Source organism: Rhynchophorus ferrugineus, unplaced genomic scaffold (genome assembly GCF_030347505.1).
Source record: "Rhynchophorus ferrugineus isolate W39M unplaced genomic scaffold, kcgeb_rfMv2 rfM11, whole genome shotgun sequence".
In the NCBI taxonomy this organism is placed as follows: Eukaryota; Metazoa; Arthropoda; class Insecta; order Coleoptera; family Curculionidae; genus Rhynchophorus; species Rhynchophorus ferrugineus.
The window spans coordinates 14,421,219-14,441,759 of record NW_027472590.1 but is presented as its reverse complement, the minus strand read 5'-3'; the positions used below and the strand labels follow the sequence as shown (position 1 = coordinate 14,441,759).

The 20,541-nt window shown below is 32.6% G+C and overlaps 1 protein-coding gene across 1 annotated transcript in view; it reads left to right on the top strand.

Annotated features, from left to right (window-relative positions):
* LOC143205113 (protein O-mannosyl-transferase Tmtc3) overlaps positions 1–20,541 on the top strand; it is a 292,120-nt gene that overhangs the window by 255,854 nt on the left and 15,725 nt on the right. Inside the window, exons 7-8 of the mRNA XM_076418194.1 lie at positions 10,302–10,626; positions 17,621–17,873. Coding sequence (XP_076274309.1) covers positions 10,302–10,626; positions 17,621–17,873 — 578 coding nt within the window. The remainder of the gene's footprint in view (positions 1–10,301; positions 10,627–17,620; positions 17,874–20,541) is intronic.

Below are 20,541 nucleotides of genomic sequence, written 5' to 3'. Positions count from 1 at the left end.
ATTATCTCTAGTAAATAAACCAAATATTATGGCCATTGACATTTATATACCTGAAAACGTTTTAAATATTAGAAATCTGAGACGATATCACAAGGTTATAATGTTGGCAGATCTCCAATATCCAGTCTTATAGCCTTTTACATCCACCGAATTATGGTGAAAACTACGTCTTCTTTTATTGAATGAAGGAGACTTATTCGTCCTCCCAAAATATATGTATTTATGTATGAATTAAAATATGCATGAAGGACATTCGTACAAAAATAAAACGTCCCCATATATATGCGCAAATATCATAAAATAAAGGAATAACTACAAAGGCCAAGTCATATAAGATATAATATAACGACACAGAAAGAATACGGAGTAAACAAATGAGATAGTTGATATGAATTTATTCGACGTTTCGTAACATTTTTCCTTTGTTTATGGGTAAAGCTTAAAGATGTAGAGAAAAGCTCGACCTAAAATGAGGGGAAACGGAACGTTACGTAAGAGAGACGGAGGAAAGAAATCTGCGGGTATTATATATCATAAAACTTTTTTGCGATTAAAAAGTATAGGGGAGGCGGAAAGCTGTGTTCGCGATCCTCGACGCGATTTAAATGTACAGCGCCAGCGTTGCATTCTCGTGAAAATGCAAAGGAATTTCATTAAAATGCATGAAACTGTGTACTAATGTTAGTAAAACGTATAATTGGTGCAAGAACGTATTGTCTAGAATCGTTGTTAAGTTGACATTTTAGTCAGAAATGAAAATTAATTGTGCCAAGTCTATTGACGTAGTTGGATAAATGACAAATCACTTATTGTTTTTTATTTACCTAATCCCTCTTACCATAAATTGTATAATTACACAAGTTTACAGATTCGAGTCAACATTTGGACCCGAGCATATGAGAACAGAAATATTTTTAAAGTTATTCGATGGTCTGAAATTTTACATCTTCAGTCAGCTGACGACGTTTAACTTTCGGAACATGTAAAAACGCGTTGCAACGTTTCAACGTCAATTCAAAGACTTTTTGTTACGTTTGTGGATGTTATATGGCCTGTAAACTTGAAAATATCGTGAAATATGCACCCAAGGATGCGTATTTACAGCACTTTGCTTTGTTTTGTGAAAATGTAATTGCGACTTTTTTCACGACCAATTTTTCCTGGTTGACTGAGTAAACGAATGACTATCTATCTATATCTAATATATTTTATGAGCACTTTTCAAACGCGCTATCATAGAGCTTCCATGAATCAGTATTATTATTAATATTCTACTTTAAAACCATGTACCAGGAAAAGTCAAAATTAGTTCTTCCCCAAGATATTTTTTATTAGTAAATTTCTTTGAACACAACTACTCCATATAATGTAATATTAATTTCGTTGATAAAAGGAAAAAAAAAACAAGCCTTTAACACGAATTCAGTGCTATGACAAAATAAAATAGTAAATATCACTTGCTTGATATGCTCTCATAAGTTTTATTCATGAAAAAGTTTCCAAATATAATGCGGAGATATTTTTCCTTTTTCCATATATACAGTTCAGTTCCCCCCAGTTTAGATGAAGCTTTTCCCACGCCCACCAGTTCGATACTTCTTTTTGAGTTCATCTTATAAATAAGGGAAGTTTTTGGAATGTCGAAAAATAAATTTATCTCCACTGGTTTAGTTCGCAGCGTTTTGAGATCGTTGTCTTAATAAAATGGTTTCTTCTCTGTATCCATTTTATTCAAGAATATACGAGTATGTAAGTATTTTAAATATGAAGTATGCTGGTGTGATAACTGCGAATTTATTTCGCTGTAAGTTATTCAATTGGCATCGTTCCGATATTTTATTTCCAAAAAGTAGAAAATAAAATGCTATTATTGGTTAGTGTTTTTCCCGCGTAGTATCAAAACCACTTGCAGATTAACATTCCTTTGTTAACCAGAATTATATAGCACAGTAATTAATGTATTATATTATTAAAATATTTTAAGTGCGTGCATGTTCCGATCATTTTATATATTTCATATATTTACATTCAAAAAGCCTTTATTGAGCAAAATTAGTACAATGTACATTAATCAATATATTTTTTATAATTTTCTACAACTCTTTCCCACCAACATATCGACACCGTGTTAAAAAAACGATGTTAGTTTGGCATTTTTTCTCATTTCTACGACATTTTGATGCATATGTCAGCCAGGCCAAGTTTTATCGACCTGAATAGCTGGTTATGAGGAGGCGCTATGTCTGGTGAATACACTGGGTGTCATAAAACTCCCCGTTTGAGCTGCTACATTATGTCCTTTACAGACGAAAGAATTACTCGACATCAATGTTTAACTGACATCGGTAGACATTTACAGTAACCATTTCATAGGCTTTTAGCAGCTCGTAATATGATATCTCATCGTAATACTGTTCCCACCGAATAACAACCGTTTATGATCATAAGTATTCAGCTTCAGTGTCGATGTAGATCCATTTTTTATTGCCACTCACAATAATGTGCAAATTCACTTTCGCCCTTTTAGATATTTCCCATCACATGCTTCAAAAATCTTTCGAGCATGTTCATCAACTTCTAAGCTTTGAGCTCAATTTTCGTCCAATAAGTCTTACAATTTATTGCTTTCTAACTTCTTGGTTCTTCAGGCTATTCTTTGTCATTGCCATCATAATCACCATCTTTAAATCGTACCATAACAGGAACCACAACAGATGATTGGTATATGAAAGAGCAGCAACACCACAAGCTTCTAAATGTGTTTTTTATCTTCTGCAGCATTTCTTCAAACTAAATAAGCGTCTATATATACTGGATAACTCAGTAAAATTAATTGTAAAAGTATTATTTTATGCAGAAATATCAAAATCAAAACTGCCTTATTTAACAGCTATTTACGTTATAATATATATATATCGACTTTTCCTAAAATATATAACACAATTTTGGTTTGCTAATCGCGCCTGTCATTAACAGTTGTTTACAATTTGAAAGCAATTTTCACAAAAAGAAAATCGTAGCACCCCAAGTCACAAAACAGAAATTACTTTCCTGTCAACGTAAAAGTTTAATTAAAAGATGCGGAAGTTGTTAAGCTTAATAAAGCCCAGAAATATTAAGTTATCAATAATCGGTGAAGATAAGTTAGATATTGCCAAAAATTTTTTATGATAATTTCTGGATAATTTGTAGTTTTTCGTTCTTATTTCTGATTCTAATAAATAATGATCTATACCGTTTTTCTCAATAAATAAATAAAAAAAATTTGCTCATATCTCTAACGTAGACATCATCAGTTAAATATTTTTATCACTTTTGAAGTCCAGTACTTCAATATTTTATACGTAATAATATATAAAATAATGTCCAAGCAGTTTATCCAACATATATGACGTATCAATCAATGTTTAAATTAAGAGTATTATAAAGGGCTAAAAAAGTATATAAACTATAAAAGTTAAAAAGGCTGAAAAAAATCAACATCGTAAACAAATAAAAACAGCGATCAAAATAAATGATAAAACAATTACTTACGCAACAAATGGCAAAATTAATAAAGGAAATTCTAAGCCTGCGAGATAGGTGGTCGGGTGACAGTTCTGAAAGCAAGATGGAGACGTATCTCAGTAACTAATTTTCAATGACAAAGGTGAAATTAAAAATACATGTGATATATAACAAGGATCGGTGATGATTACGACGGATACTTCTATTGTCAAGTTGCATTGAAATATAACGGTACTGACCGTTAATATACGGGCGACTAACAGTAAGAGCGATTAATTATGCTAACATCGCCAAGTAATGTACTGATAATCGATTGACAATATCAATAACAGACAATAACAATGGTAGTCAATAGCAATAGCGAAAAACAGGATGATCAATGAAAATCTTAGAAAGTACTAGTCGATAGCTCATTAAGAACAATCTTGGTCCATAAACCATGTAATAGATAATGAACAATAGCGATAATTGATAGCATTGACAAGCTAGAATAGTTAGGTTGAAGTATGACATGTGAACATGGTACGAAATGAAGGTAACACGCGACGTACCACAACAGACGTGCAATTAGATCAAGGGAAGTAGACGCACGAGATCCAGCCACTAAGTTTAGTAAGCAACATTTTTGCTATTGTGCATTTACTTCTCAAGCTCCAACTATGACGAAAGTGCAATGCGCACAAGGGAAAAGGCCAAAGACCACACGCTAGGTACTCTTCCACCAAGAGCCAGCAAGAACCAATTTCGGTGGCGTTTATATATGCTTCAAACTGCCAATAGATCATAGCTACACATCAGCTGATTTGGCCATTTTGGCTTTCTGGATTAAATTATCATATATACTTTATACTTGCAATCATAATAAGACTACAGTCTATCCAAAGTTATTTTGTACATACGTCATCTAAATGATGCCAAAACCTCGCAATGTTGCCGTATCAACTCTGAGTTTTAGTTCAGTTTGGCTTTGACATACAACAACATTATAATCTAAATAAAGTAATTAAACAAAAATACCGTTATCAAATATAATTTATTTTAACATTATAGTAAATCAAATGCATATCAAAAGAAAAACTACAATTAACTACACAGTTATAATAGTTTGTAGGTTAGGGTTGTGTTTCATTATATTTACATTGAACTCTTTTCCATACCACCTATGAGTTCTAGTCGCGTTTGTAGATGTCCTGGATGCCTATACCATATAATTAATAATTGTATATCCAAGTAATATATTTTACTTTCAATACAGTTTATATTTACCCTTTACGCTTAGTTCTTGTGTCTTCCGGTACAGTGTTTCGTTGTGAAGACATTTTGATATCACTGTATTTCTCCTTCCTTTGTTCTATTAATACCTGTAACATATATATCTATTATATGAAACTAGATTTAATCACTGAATTATCCTTAATGCTGTCCTTTCACATTGTCTTTCTGTCCTGTCTATCCTGGCACATTTTAACCAAATGCTTATGTATATTCTGAACAATTACACACATATATGTGCACATAAATCTTTTACAATCTACAATAAGTTTTCCTACAGTTATCATATATTAATCATATACTCATCTTTACCTGTCTTCCTTATCATCACCCTGTATTAAAAATTGGCAGCAATGAATCATATTATTTTCAGAAAGTTTCATTCAAGTGAACAAGTAACCTGTTAATTCCAATCTATATAACATTTGTTCACAATTCCATCATTTGTCAATTTCTTCTTCAATGTGTCTTAACGAGTTCATCCAAACTGAAGGTGTTTTTAACAATTCCTGTTTCCAGCACAAAGTACAACATATCTGCAATGAATTTATAATAAATTTTATGATTAATAAAAACTAATCAATTGTTATTCCAACATTTACCTTTTACCTTCAATTTTTGTTGTTATTAGACTATTTTTATTATTATCATGCCACGAGTGACCGTTGGGTATATTGGGATTATGGGACCGTGGTCCCATTCTGAAATATCCTCTAAATATCATCTAAATATCTCATAGAGGTAACATCGAGCTGATCTTGATTTGTTACCCGCTTCTTATGATGACGGCGAATCTCGGTGAATTCAAGATCATATTTTTCATTTTATGAGATTTATCAGTGACCGTGTCCATACTAATATTCAGTGCAGCTGCAACACGCTAAAAATATTTTAAATAAAAATCGCAACAATTTATTTAACAGTAAAAATCCTTACCTCTCTAACGAAGTTCGATCTTATCAGACAGCATTGTGTCTCTTTTTAACCAGAATAAAATGAAAAGGATATTATCTGATTCTAAAACGAATTTACAAATTGCGGGAGACTATACATTAAACATCTTGATGACGTATATACAAAAAACTTTGGATAGACTATATTATCCTTATACAGTAATTTAAGTGTTATAGGAAAAATACGATTAAGTAATAAAATAGAGGAAAATGAAATAACTGGATTAACGGATAAATAAATAGAGAAGTTCCTCAAAAAAGGAGGCAAAATTCGGTAAGCTGATTAATGCATACGATTTCTTTTCAGGCTTTTTATTGTACAAAATTGCAAACGAGTGTGGTTGGAGTCTATGCTATCGTTCGAGCTGATTTTACATTAAAATTTGAATTAATTAAAATGTAAAATCGCTAAATTTTAAATAAATATCAGTACATGTTCATTTAATTCTGTGCTGTGATAAAAGATCCCAGAATAAACAGATTTTTTGTACTAAATAAAAATAGAGTGAAAGGGTACAAAAAATCGTAAATAAAATACTATTTCAGTCATAACTCCAAGCGTGTAGTATAAAATGCCGGTCACGTCAATAGGCCTAGCCCTAAAAGTTGGTTCTTTCGTCTAATTCGCCTATCCAAGCGGTACGAAGGAAAAAAAACAACAAAAGTGGTTGTTTGTGGCCCCGTCATCGTTGAATATAAAATTGTTAAAAGTTTCCCCTCCAACCCACTGAAATAGTAATGGCGAAAGACAAAAGAACGTAACCGGAAAAGGTTCCGCTTTACATACGATCAGAGCACGTATCACATAAGCAAAAATATGATTTCTGGGTTTTCTCACCATCAGAGAATGTGTGTTGATATTCTAAACGCGGATGCATTGAAAAAATATTCTCTTCTGTTCTTCTACATTTCCTTACAAGTTATTATGCTCGTTACTTATAATATATAAGTCTAAAAGCATCATATATTTTTCGAGAACTTTTTTTAGCGGGAAAGAGCGCTATGAAAAATATCTCTGCGGTAAAATAAAGTAAAACTTATACTGAATGCGTGGAAATTAATCTGATGTATCTGATTAAGAACTGTACATTAGGTTCTTGCATGTATTTTGATGAGTGATGTGCATTGGCAAAAACTGGTGATATATCAATGTATAACTCTTAACCAACCTAACTGTTAAATACGGTGGTTTTGACGTTTATTTACTTAAAATAATATAACATTTTCATTTAACATTATTGACTTATTCAGTGTATAGAAACGTTAATCGTATGACATTCAAACATTTTTTGTCCTTCATCATTATTGTGATCTGATTTGAAGAAGTCTGCTTCTATGAAACCTTTTTAGAATGTTATTGTGATGATGCTCCATAAACGTAGTTATTTTGATGTTAATGACAAGGAACAGCATGATGGACCAAAATAGTTCGAATATAACGAATTATTAAAGGCTTAATGAAGTAAAACTTCGCTCAAACTCTCTCAAAAAGAAGTTTCATATAGCTTAGTAGAAGGTGTCTTCAAAGGTTAAAAGAAGCAAAGGATCAAAAGGGAGAAATTTACTGAAAATATTCTTGCAAAACGTTGATCAGCATCGCAGTTTCATTGATTGCCAGACACGCCTGGTGGTGAAAAGTGGATCTATTATAACAATCCCAACTGCAAAAATCATGGGTTTTTCCCGAAAAAAACCACAACGACACCGAAGCGGGATATTTATGGTGATAAAGTATTCCTGTGCATATAGTGGGATTAGCAATGTGTATTATTACGAGTTGCTAAAACCAAATGAATGAAGATATCTACGTCACACTTGAACGAGAAGTTCTTCTAAACACAACATGGTCTCAGATAAAGCAGTTTTTGGATTACCACTTCTTCGAAATGTTAAAGAGGTGCGAAAAAGAATCGATGATTAGGTCTTTATCAAACCAAGATTGTTCTTTTGATACCTTATCGACATGTTGGTATAAAAATAAAATTGTATTCTTTTTCCCCAATGAACGCTTTTTTAATATATACAAGTATTTAATATTTAAATATATCAAGATTTTCATAATGGAATAGACTGCATTTAATTTCCTAGATGAGTAGTTGTCGATGTAGTTTTCTGTGCTAGATGCTGAACCTTTATTATGAATCCTTTTAATCCATTTTATTTAAAGATTATACAAGTCATAATGAGAATTGATACACTAAAGTAGTTATTTAAATGATTGGACAATAGAAGAAGGTTTTCAGACTCGAACATCCATCCTTTCACTGTTATTAATTACCAACAAATATTAATTGGTTTATGGATTTTAAAAATGTATTTAAGATAAAATTATACCTAATGTCGGTCGCATATTGGGTTGATCAAGATATAATATAGACACGAAAGTATATTCTGAACTTGTTGTTTGAGTTATCAAACATTTCTACTGCTAAAACTTGTACTACCAATGCCAAATATAAACATTACTTATGTTATATAAATAACAACGAGCGATTTCTCTCTGGTGTCCAAATAGGCTCAAACATGTGTTCATTTGAGCAAACTCTTTTATTTAGAGAATTTTTTTCGGGCATTTAATTTATTTAATTCATTTCGTAACTTTTAAATTAGACGATAGGTTGTAATAAAATATTGATGACATGTCGTTAGAAGATTATGTTTAAGAGGGTTAATCCAATATTTCAGGCTCACAACTTATTGAGTAATACGTTGCATATATTGCTAGCAATGAATTGTAAAAAATACTTAATTAGGTTTAACTCATACGTTTATATGGTTCTTTACAAAACTATAAAGTTAATGCAAACAATAATAATAGAGCTAACTAAGAGAATGGAAGAAAAATTGTGAACTACACGAAATCGTACCTAAAAGTTGCCATTTTTTCAAACCGTAGTTACAATAGTTTTCAGTTACAGCAAGTGTATATTATATATTTTGTGTATATGAATTAAGTTTAAGGAATTGGAGAAAACTCAAGCCCGTTGAGAAATATATAATAATTGATTTTCAGATTTATTTTTAGAACCACAATTCTATGAAAATCAAACCATATAGCAACAATCACTGTTAAAGAAATAAAAATGGTAAGAGAATTGTATGATCAACACCTACAAAATGATCACAGAAAGTTAAATATACAAGGCGTTCTAATTTACTACGTACATTAATAACAGTGATTTGAAAAATATCACTTCGTTTCTGTAAGATGAGACATGTGGCAGCAAAAAAATTAAAATATTATCCAAACTAAAACAATACTAATTTTAACGGTTATAGCTGCGCTGTTTGGGTACTGCTACAATCTGAAATAGAGTCCTTCAAATAAAACAGTCAATACACGTCATAGACGACGTTGAATATACTCTCAAATACAGATTGCAAAAATGTAAAATTCATTTTAAACTCTGAGCGGATTTTTCCTTCTCATTTTACCCATTAAAACACATATTGAGACAAAATAAAGTCTGATGCATCGGAACATGTAACCGAATCAGTCTATAAAATTCGATTTGTGATTATACTGATCGACGCTGTTGTCAAATGTCAGCAAAATTCCTCAAAACATTAGTGATAATAATTAGAGGTTACAAACCGGCAACCGTTGTAAAACCAAATTCAAAATCATAGGGCGACATTGCAACTTGCTGACGTCATACATTTTGATGATGTGTATTGGCTATTTTACAGCCTATATGTAAGCTCGAAATGTTCCAATATTCAAGGCAAATTAGGCATGTTTCAAAAAAGGGCAACAATTTGTGATGAAGGATATGTCCGAAGAGGTATATTGCACTGGTTTAAGCAAATATGTTATGGCGAATGTAAACAGAACAAATTCCTCAGACGTCAGAGGATGGAAGACAACTATCAGCACCAAACAAAATGGAATAAAATCGTAGTACGCCCTCTATGAGAAGAATGTTATGCTATATGATAATATGCTAACGCTCATCATCATAAACATGACACAATTTTCAATGACTTTGGAATCTCAGTTTTTGAGAAGTAAAAACATTTTACTGAGTTAATGAGTGATAAGACCTTTATAGTTAATGTCGAATGACGACATGCAATCCTAAAGCCATTTATTAGGAGAAACCGAAAATACTTTTACGGCAATCTATATATTTTGACCTCAAAACAGGACAAACATTTTCATTATCGAAATCTGAACATTGTTCCTATAAAAAATACAAGAAAAATATTTTCCTCCGAATATCTGACAAGGTAATTGTAATTTTTTTTCTGCCGTCATACCGCGCTGGCGTTGAACAGCTTTAGGAAAAGTTAAAACTAGTTCTTTCCGTCTGTTAAACGAAAAAATCTGCCGGCAACATCACAACACTTAATGAACTCGGGCCGTAATTAAATTTAAGCTTAGCTTGTGTGGAAAATGGTTTTGCAGACTTTCCAACTTTGAAATAAAGTTGTAAGGCTCTGTTTTACTATAATTAAACAGATTGGGTACGGTAATTTGCGGTGCCGTCGTCCCGTCCCAGTCTGCATCGCTATAACTTCGCGCCTCCGACGTCAATTAACTAAACATTTTTCTTTCATCTTTTGCAGGGCACGTCGCTGCTCGTCCTACCCTTTATTCCCGCCTCGAATTTGTTTTTCCCAGTTGGATTTGTGGTCGCCGAGAGAGTGCTTTACATGCCTTCGATGGGCTTTTGTATGTTGATTGGCTACGGCTGGCAAATTCTATCGGAAAAAACTGGCAGAAAGTTCGGCTGGACCTGCGTGAGCCTGCTAATTTTATCCCACGGGACGAAGACCTACTTGCGGAATTGGGACTGGGAGAATGAATATACGATTTTCATGTCCGGTTTGAGAGTGAACCAGCGGAACGCCAAACTGTTTAATAACGTCGGTCACGCACTGGAGAGCCAAGGTAGGTGTACTTTACTAGCTTGTTTGTAAATTAGGATCTCTCTTTTTATTTATTCTAATGAAAATGTGTTATTACTCAATTCAATTCGTTAACACAATTAGTTATAGTAGAGGGGATTTTACACATCAAAATTCTAATGAATATTCTTTAATTAGAGTTTACCAATAAATATAGATGATATAAAACACTGGACCTGCGATTTTGATTTAAGGGAATACTTATTTATTTATTATATTGTTACTAGTCGTTGCCTACTAACTTACATTCTGTCTTTATAATAACTTAAATCTAGGTACATATCTGAAGGTCTCGGTGTAAGTAATCAGTCCTGTAGTATCTGGGTGTACCTACAATATTTCTCAGGAACACTTGTACTGATATTACTTTTCGTGGAACATCCTCAACTGTTCCATGTGTCACATCCAGGAATATAGCTGAACATACCTTTTTATCTTCATAGGCTTTTTCAGTTACATCTTTTATTCTATGCATCTGGTAAATTGTTGAGAGTTTGTTAACAAACCTAAACTGGTATGTAGGTAATAGGTTTTTTTCTGAAATTATAATCCGATTTCAACAGAAATTTTTCAAATACCCTAGTTATTACTAGTAGTAGTTATATAGGTTTATAGGTTTTTACTTCATCTGGAGATTTTCCATATTTTGGGATCATGATAATTTCAGCCATCTTCCAAACCTCTTTTCACGTCCCTTTCTTGGTAGTTTTTCTGCAATTGTCTTGTCATACTCTGGCGATTTCTTTTATAACTTTGGTTACTTCTTTCGGCGAGACTAATTGAGTCGTCGAATTTTCACTTTCTATGCTCGGAAAATTATGTTCGACATGACATGACTAGATTGGTTTGAAAGTTTTTTTCTAGATAATCAACAAATGCTTCCCCTTTTTATTGATTGTTGCGTACCCCATTTTCAGACAGGTCTCTTATAAAAATCTGTTTCCTTGAGTCTCATAGACTTTGCCAATACTCATTTGTGGACTTGTTTTTATTTCCAGTATTTCCTTTCTGAACTTTTGTATTATATTTAAAATATTTTTATTTCAAGGCGTTCTATTTTTAATTGCAATTGTTTTTGGAATGTTTCTGCTTCAGAATTTAATTGTTGGGCTGTCTTGAGGAATAAATTTAGTTGAATTCGATTGTTCAATTCTTCAACAAATCCTTCCCAGTCTGTTTTCTTGTTTGTTAATGTTGAATTTTGCTCTTTTCTTATTATATTTTCACACACTGTCAGAATCAAGGTATGTGATTTGATCTGAAGTGAAAGTTTTCGCCGACTTCCATATAATTTGATGTTATCTTTCTAACTACAAAGAAATCTAGCAGGTCTGGGATTTTCTCCGAATCAGTCGGCCAATAAGTTGGTTTTCCAGTTGACATATCTGTCTTAACTCAGAAGCTGTTTTATGAAGTTTACGACCTTTAGTTGGCATCATTCTTATCTTGTATGTTTCACATTGAAACCACAACTAATTTTACATTTTTCTCGTAAGTTATTTAGGCCATTCAGATAGTTTTCCTTCTTTTGATTTTATCTTGGAGGGCAATCGAATGTAGCTAATGTAACCCTATATCTGATTTTCTGAAATTGAGACCGGATTATTGAGAGTGGCAGATATTCTTTTTAATTATTATGACCTTCCCTTGAGGTGTTAGCTGGATGTATGGTGTGATAAATATATATCCTGTAAAGTTTCTAGAGGGACGGAATACACAATAGATAGATGATGTCTTTTTCCACATCGAAGTCCCTTGTAAAAAAGTTTTGTCGAAATTGTTCTAAATGGTTTTGTGGCCAGTGGTTGGCTCCATACTAATATCGACTCCACTGTTATGGTTCTCCTCTGGGCTTTATTCATGACCGTTTTGTCAGTCATTAGACGACCAGAGCGTGATTCATCTTTCACAACAACACTGACAGAACTAGAGAGAGAACATCATTTTCTTAATGGTTTCCCAAACCTGTGCAGCATCCTTCCCTTTACCGTAGCAATATTGCAAAATTCTCAGTTTTCAAATGCAAACAAATGTAGCTTTACTTTCAATTTATAGCATCTATCCAGGAAAACGCAACTAATTTTGTAATTAAACTTTAACCAAATATCCCGACAACCGGATACTATACTTTGCCATGTATTTAAACCCAAAATTAATTGAAGAGAAAACTTGTTTTGAAAAGAAAAAGAGTACTAATGCATACCAATGTACATACCAACCAATTAAGATTAATACACAAGTTGAACCACGACAAAGTGATGTTACAACATTCGACAAATATTGAAAAACATACTTAAAAACACTCAAAATGAAATTTGATTATTGGGGCGATCAGTATTAGAGGGTCTAGGTGACAATCACTTCAGTTCTTGTGACAATAGCTCTAAAATGGCTTAACATATAGCTAGCTAGATTAACACAAATGTTGATGAAAGAAGTGGACTGACTTATTTGCCATATCGAACTTTAATTACAATGTTACAGACAACATTAAAATATTGTAAGTAATAATTCCTCTATGATAGAATCGATTATACAGTTACTGGCACTTTAATCTGAACGAAAAACTAGTAACATATATAGCCCCTACAAACTTACCAGAAACCAACAAAAGAGTATTACTGAGGAATGGCCACAAGTAATACATAGGATGTATAAACGCTCCATCAAAATTAGTTCGCGATCTTTATATTTCTTCTTCGTATTCAATAATTAGTTATTAACAGCCGTTGTTATTGGATTAAGACTGCTGAATTTAAGACAGATAAAAATATGTTTCAGTTTGTTTCATCATTTTATTATAAAAGTATTATTTGAGTGAGTGCAAGTACTTTTTTCAAAGCTGATCTCAAATTTGTCCTCAAACTTGTCAACAATAGTATTTAATACCTTTTTATACCAACAACCTTATTTAATAGTCCAGATAATTTTGTTAGAAATTACCAAATTTAATCCAAAAGGTTATCAAATGTTTGTGGTCCAGTTTTACAACTCCAGCAGTATAAGGGTATTTTTCAATCGCCCATCTCTATTAAAAGTCACTCTTCTTCATAAACTACTCGTTTATTCTAATGACAAAAAAAACTGTTGTTCGTTAGAAAATTAAAGGAAATGAAAAACGATTACACGAAACGATTGAATGCATAAAAAGTGAGCTTTACGGCTATTGACTATATTTTATAAATCCGGGATGATTTAACGGTCTCGGTTTTTTCACTTATACCTTATTGGGGTCGTCTGAAAAATTTAGCGCAGTATTTCAGAAGGGATCGATTGCTATTTTACATATTCTGAAGAAATAATTAATCAAATGCGAGGGAGTGGGCAGCGAAAAATAACCCTCGAAGTATTTTTGCACGAATGATTAATGTTTGTTGTGTCCCTGATGTCGAGCAGAAATGTTTCGGGTTTGAGCTCACGCGCCGATATTGATGATAAAGATGTATATCCAGCATAGAAAAAAAATTAACGGTCCATAAACATACACAAACACTGGCTGTCGACAAGAAATATGTGTTTCCCCGTTTCCCCGAGTTTTCTTTTCCATTATTTTTATTCAATGGATTTACGATCAAAACTAAAAATATAATTGATAATTTATCATTTTCGGTCGATTGTATTTCCGATATTTTTCTTAGTTAGGAAGCACGAATCAATAAAAATAATCATGTTATAATGTCATAGAGAGAAAAAAAACTAATACCAACACACCAGTTTGGGTTTATTAACAAGCATTCAACATTTGACCAGGTCCACAGAATAACAGATGTTATTGAAAAAGCCTACGAAAGTAAAAATTATGCTCAGCTATATTCTTAGATGTAGCACAAACCTTCGATAAGGTTTGGTATGAAGGCCTTATGCATAAACTATAGAAATTGTTACCAAAACAACACACCGAACTATTAAAATCGTACATTACAACCAGAATGTTTAGAGTCAAAAAAGAAGAAGTTTACTCTACAATAAAAGAAGCTAAAGCAGGTGTACCACAAGGAAGTGTACTGGGACCAATGCTTTATCTACTCTACACTTGTGTATACTGCGTTTATAGCTGTCGGAGACAATAGTGGAGAAGCCACGCGAAAATTACAGCAGGCAAGTGACAATATAAATAAATGAACACAAGCTTGGACAATAAAAATTAATGGAAGTAAATCTGTGCATGTGCAGTTCACCTATAAACAGACCATACAAGCATCAATTACATAAATAATACTATCATTCCATATAGCAACAACGCTAAATATCTCTGGATCTTGATACAAAACTTCGCTGAAAAGAACATATAAAGAGAAAAGAAAATAACTGTAATTTAAATATAGGAAAATGTACCGGCTAATTGGAAGAAAATCACAATTATCAGTACATAATAAATTACTATTATATAAGCAAATATTGAAACCTATATGGACATACGGAGTTCAATTAAGGGGATTTTCTGCAAAGAGTCACATAAATAAAATACAAATTTTTCAGAACAAAGTCCTGAGAGGTATTGTGTGCTCACCCAAATACTATAGAACTGATTACCTACATCGAGACCTTCAGATACCCACAATCAGTCAAGATGTCAAGAGAATTGCAAGGGGACATGAGGAAAGATTCTATTCTCATGAGAATGAAGTATTTCTAGAGGACACAGACTCAAAAGAATCAAACCATCTGATCTTGTGTAGTGTAGTGTAGTGAGGCGCGTATAACAAAAAATACAGCAGTGACATGTATAAACATTATTTCACCAGAGACTGAGATAGGGCCGATAAGTCCTCCTAGTTATATATCTAGATTTAAGTTATCATAAAGATAAACTGTAGGTTAGTCGGAAACGACTAGTAACAATGTAATAATTAAATAATAATAAAAATGTTATAATGAGAAATCTTATACCAATACCAGCGGATCCAGCTGTTGTCCGGCTCAAACATCATTTTTTTAAACCAAATAATGTGTGATCAAGTTTATTAAAGATAGTAATTTTTGTTTTGAATATGGTAGCGATACATTAATGTTTGACGTGGTAATAACATTTTCATCCCATTTTGGATTGCACAGGATCTGATGAACATGTCTTCAGATTCTTGCATATCACGCGGACAACCAATATATGATGATGATGGAGTATATTATTATTATTATTGATTATGTTGTTGATGTCAGTTGTTGCATCTACGTTACTGGTGATAGTATCAGGCAAATGTATATTATCATCAGAACGAAGCTTGGCTTCATTAAACTTAATGTATATAAAATAGCTGGCGGCATCAGTGGATCCTAGTCTAAATGGTTTGTATACAAAGAATTAATTCAGTAACCGAAATTAAGTCTTCTATATATCCTTAAATAAAATCCTAAAATAAAATCGAATATCTACTGTTAATTGTTCCGCAAACTTGTAAAATTACTGGGTTGTATTACGGTTTTTGGCCTCAGTCAATTGACAGAACTTGTAATTTTGTTTGGAATTCGAAAACATCTGATATAAACTAATGTAATATTTTATCCAATTATACTAATTATAATTACTTAAATTTGCATTATGAAAATGAACGATAAATATGAATAAAATAAATGTTCGAATAACGTTCCTAGCGTAAATGACATTAACACCGGCCCGCTTAAGACTACTCGAATGGTGAACGAATGAGATAGGTTTGGTCTGTTTTCTAATAAATAAAACGATCATTGTCGTTCTGTCTCATACAACAGTTTTTAAATTTAATTATTAGTTTTTCTGTGTTTAAAACTCTTATCCATTTTATGATTTATTTAGATTTATATTCTTAAATACATATCACATAGAGTAGTTTTGTAACCATATTTCAATCAAATCTCCCGCGCAAGAACACGCTAAATACCTTGACATGTATCTAAACTCAAGTCTAAATGGTTTGTACACAAATAATCAATTCACAAACCCAAATCACGTCTTTTATATGTTGTATAGTGATGAAATGTTAAAATGGCATCGAAATTCTACTGCTAATTTATACTTGCTGTATCACGCTTTTAATCTCAGTCTGAGGCTGATGATATATAATAAGTGAGACTTCATAAACATTTTATCTGGAGTTCAAAAACCTTTGATATAAAAAATGTAATATTTTATCCAGTTATATTAAAAATTTGTCAAATTTGCATTATTAAAATAAAGCGATAAATATCTGAATAAAATAAATGTTCGAATAACGTTCCTAGCGTAACTGACATTAACAGCGGCCCGCTTAAGACTACTCGAATGATGAACGAATGAGATAGGTTTGGTCTGTTTTCTAATAGACAAAACCATCAGTGTCGTTCTGTATCGTACAACAGTTTTTATATTTAATTATTAGTTTTTCTGGGTTTAAAACCCTTATCCATTTTATGATTTATTTAGATTTATATTTTTGAATACATATCGCATAGGTTTTGTAACCATATTTCAATCAAATCTCCCGCGCTAGTGTTCACGCTAAATACCTTGACATGTATCTAAACTCAAGTGTAAATAGTTTGTTTACAAATAATCAATTCACAAACCCAAATTACGTCTTTTATATGTTGTATAGTGATGAAATCTTAAAATGGCATCGAATTTCTACTGCTAATTTGTACTTGTTGTACCACGCTTTTTAATCCCAGTCTGAGGCTGATGTTATGTAAGAAGTGAGACTTCACAAACGTTTTATTTGGAGTTCGGAAACATCTGATATAAAAAATGTAATATTTTATAGAGTTATATTAGCAATTAGTCAAATTTTCATTATTAAAATAAAACGATAAATATCTCTGAATAAAATAAATGTTCAAATAACGTTCCTAACGTAACTGACATTAACTCCGGCCCGAACTTTAGAAAAAATCTTTGAATAAATTCCAATTTACTTAATGCGAACGGTCAAAATCCCTTCGTACGGGCACGCGTTTTCCTAATCCAAATGAATAATTTATTTAATCTCTATTTTATATAATTTATGCGTTTTTTTCTTTCTCAGGGAAATTCGACGAAGCACTTCAATTTTTCAAAACGGCTGTCAGCGTACAACACGACGACGTCGGGGCATACATCAACGTGGGGCGGACTTACAATCACCTAAAAATGTACAAAGAAGCGGAGGATGCCTACCTGAAAGCGAAATCCCTGTTACCGAAGGCCAAACCGGGCGAATCCTATCAGGCCAGAATAGCCCCCAATCATTTAAATGTATTCCTGAATTTGGCAAATTTGATTTCAAAGAACCACACCAGGTAAAATGCCGTACGATACTGAAATATTTATGTGTTTGTTCTCGTTTTTTTTCTGGTTTCTAAAGCCTTGAATATTTAACGTTTTTTTTTGGTCCCCAAATCCTAAACATACATACGTTCATAATTAAATGTATGCTGGAACACTGTTTAATCTGCAGGACTAATGCTAACTCATTCATTAGAATCTAGAAAATTATTTCTATGAGATACCACCAGCATTGCATCTGAATTATTTAGTATAACACATATTGTTATCATCATTATCATCATTAATTTATAGTTGGCGGTGGGCCTGTTCTGACCTCCGACAACGTTAGTCTTCTACTTTTCAGACCGCTTTTTACGATCTTAATCCATGTCTCTATCGGAGCTCTTCACTACGTCTTCCACCCACAAAATCGATTTCGCTGATGAAATATTAGACTGTAAAAAGGTCCAAGTGTCAAAGCCATACTAAGAGTTTGGCAAAATAAGCCTTCGAAATAAGCTTTTAATCTTAATTGTAATGTCTTCTCTTCCACGCACACATCCGCAAGCATCAGATCAGTCAAAGAGTTACATTATATTGAAAGCTATGTCTGTTTTAAAAACTTTTCGGATAATTCAATTCACTAATATGTTGAAACACAGTAAAACCGACATCTTCTTGTACATTACTATTAAACATTATAAAAAAAACGGAAACGGAAAAACTAAAATACATGATATTTTTATTGCGATTCTAGAGGCGCTTAATGATATTGATTTAACCTTTACAGTTTTTTATTTAACTAAATAAATCTCAAATAACAGGTCATTTGAAATGTCCCCGGCCTGACACATAGATGGCGCTACTAGAATTAAATACATATGTTTTTAGTTAGCCTTAACCCTAAAAAGATGCCTGTATACATTTTTTTTAAGGTAAAAAAATACAGTTGAAGTTAAAACTTGGCTTGATGCCGAGTTTCCGGACACTGCCCCAGGAAATTCAACCATCAAGGATTGGTATGCTAAGTTTAGACGTGGTGGAATGAGCACCGAAGACGGTGAACGCAGTGGACGCCCAAAAGAGGTTGTTACCGACGAAAACATTTAAAAGATCTACAAAATTATTTTGAATAACCGTAAATTTAAATTGAGTTAAATAGCAGACACTCTAGAGATATCAACTGAACGTGTACAACATATCATTTAGGAATATTTGGGTATGAGAAAGCCCTTTGCAAAATGGGTACCGCGCGAGCTCACTTTTAACTAAAAACAACGACGTGTTGATGATTCGGAGGAGTGTTAAGATGATCAAGCCTAATAAACCCGAATTTTTGCGTCTATGTGTGACAATGGATGAAACATGGTTCCATTATTTCACATTGTCACACCACAATCGACAGTCATCCGAGTGGACTGCACACGATGAACTCGCTCCAAAGCGTGGGAAAACGCAACAGTCCTTTGGCGTCTGTATTTTGAGATGTGCATGGAATAATTTTCATTGACTACCTTGAAAAAGAAGGACCATCAACAGCGACTATTACCGTTTGAAGGACGAAATCGCCGAAAAACGGCCGCATTTGAAGAAAAAGAAAGTGCTTCTTCACCAAGACAATGCACCGTGTCATAAGTCAGTGAAAACGATGGCAAAAATCTAAGATTTGGGCTTCGAAACAAAAATGGTATCGAAAAGTTGAATGGTTTCATAATCAGTGTATCACCCTTGAAGAGAATTATGTTGAATAATAAAAACTAATTTTGGCAAAAAAATGTGTTTTACTATGGTGGGCCGGGGACTTTTCTATTGACCTGTTATATACCAAAATAATGAATTGGAAAAAGTAATATAATTTTTCATACTATTCATACTATACTAAGTTGAATTTTTTCGGAAAACTGAAGCAATTTATTTCCACAAGCTTCATTTGAAGCCGACTTTACAACATTAAAGATATTTTACAGTGACCAAAAACAATATGTATATAAATGGTTCCTATTAAATATTTTTAATCGTTTTTTAGTTGCATGCTTCAATCGTCTGGTTCTCTATTGCCGAATCGAATCATTGCTTTGACAAGGTTCGAGCAACTCATGTTGAATAGTTTCTTTAGAGTACACGAAATGAAACATTTGACATCGCCTTGCTAGGCATTAATATAGACATGATCTTTTCTGCATATTATTGTCGTACGTTTTAAACAATCTATTCCATTTCGTTTCACCAGCGATCGACAAATAGAAATTTTATCCATTACAATTTTTAATATTAATTCATGTGGAATCCAAGTATTAAGCTTCTTTTAATATTCAATCTTAATATCCATGGTTGCTTCGATATAGTTTTACATCTGATAATTTTACATCATTTTATATTTTCTCGATCACTATGAACTGAGAAGTATGAAGTTGTAAGTGAACTTTATCAGTCAAACAAGAAAATATTGGTTGTTCATGTCTTTTAAAGTAAATTTCGTGACCTGATGGTGATGTGTTAATACTAAGAACGCACCCACAACCTTGTGGTTTGTTATAAGCGAAAAGTATTCTAGGTAATTAGTTAGACTCCCAATATAGTTATAAAAATAAAATTTCTTACATACTATCAATTTGAATCCATGTAAGAGTAGAATAACAAATTCTCTGGATCAGAGTGTATTCGAAATTTCATTTTATTTCATGCAGTATTGCTGCTTAT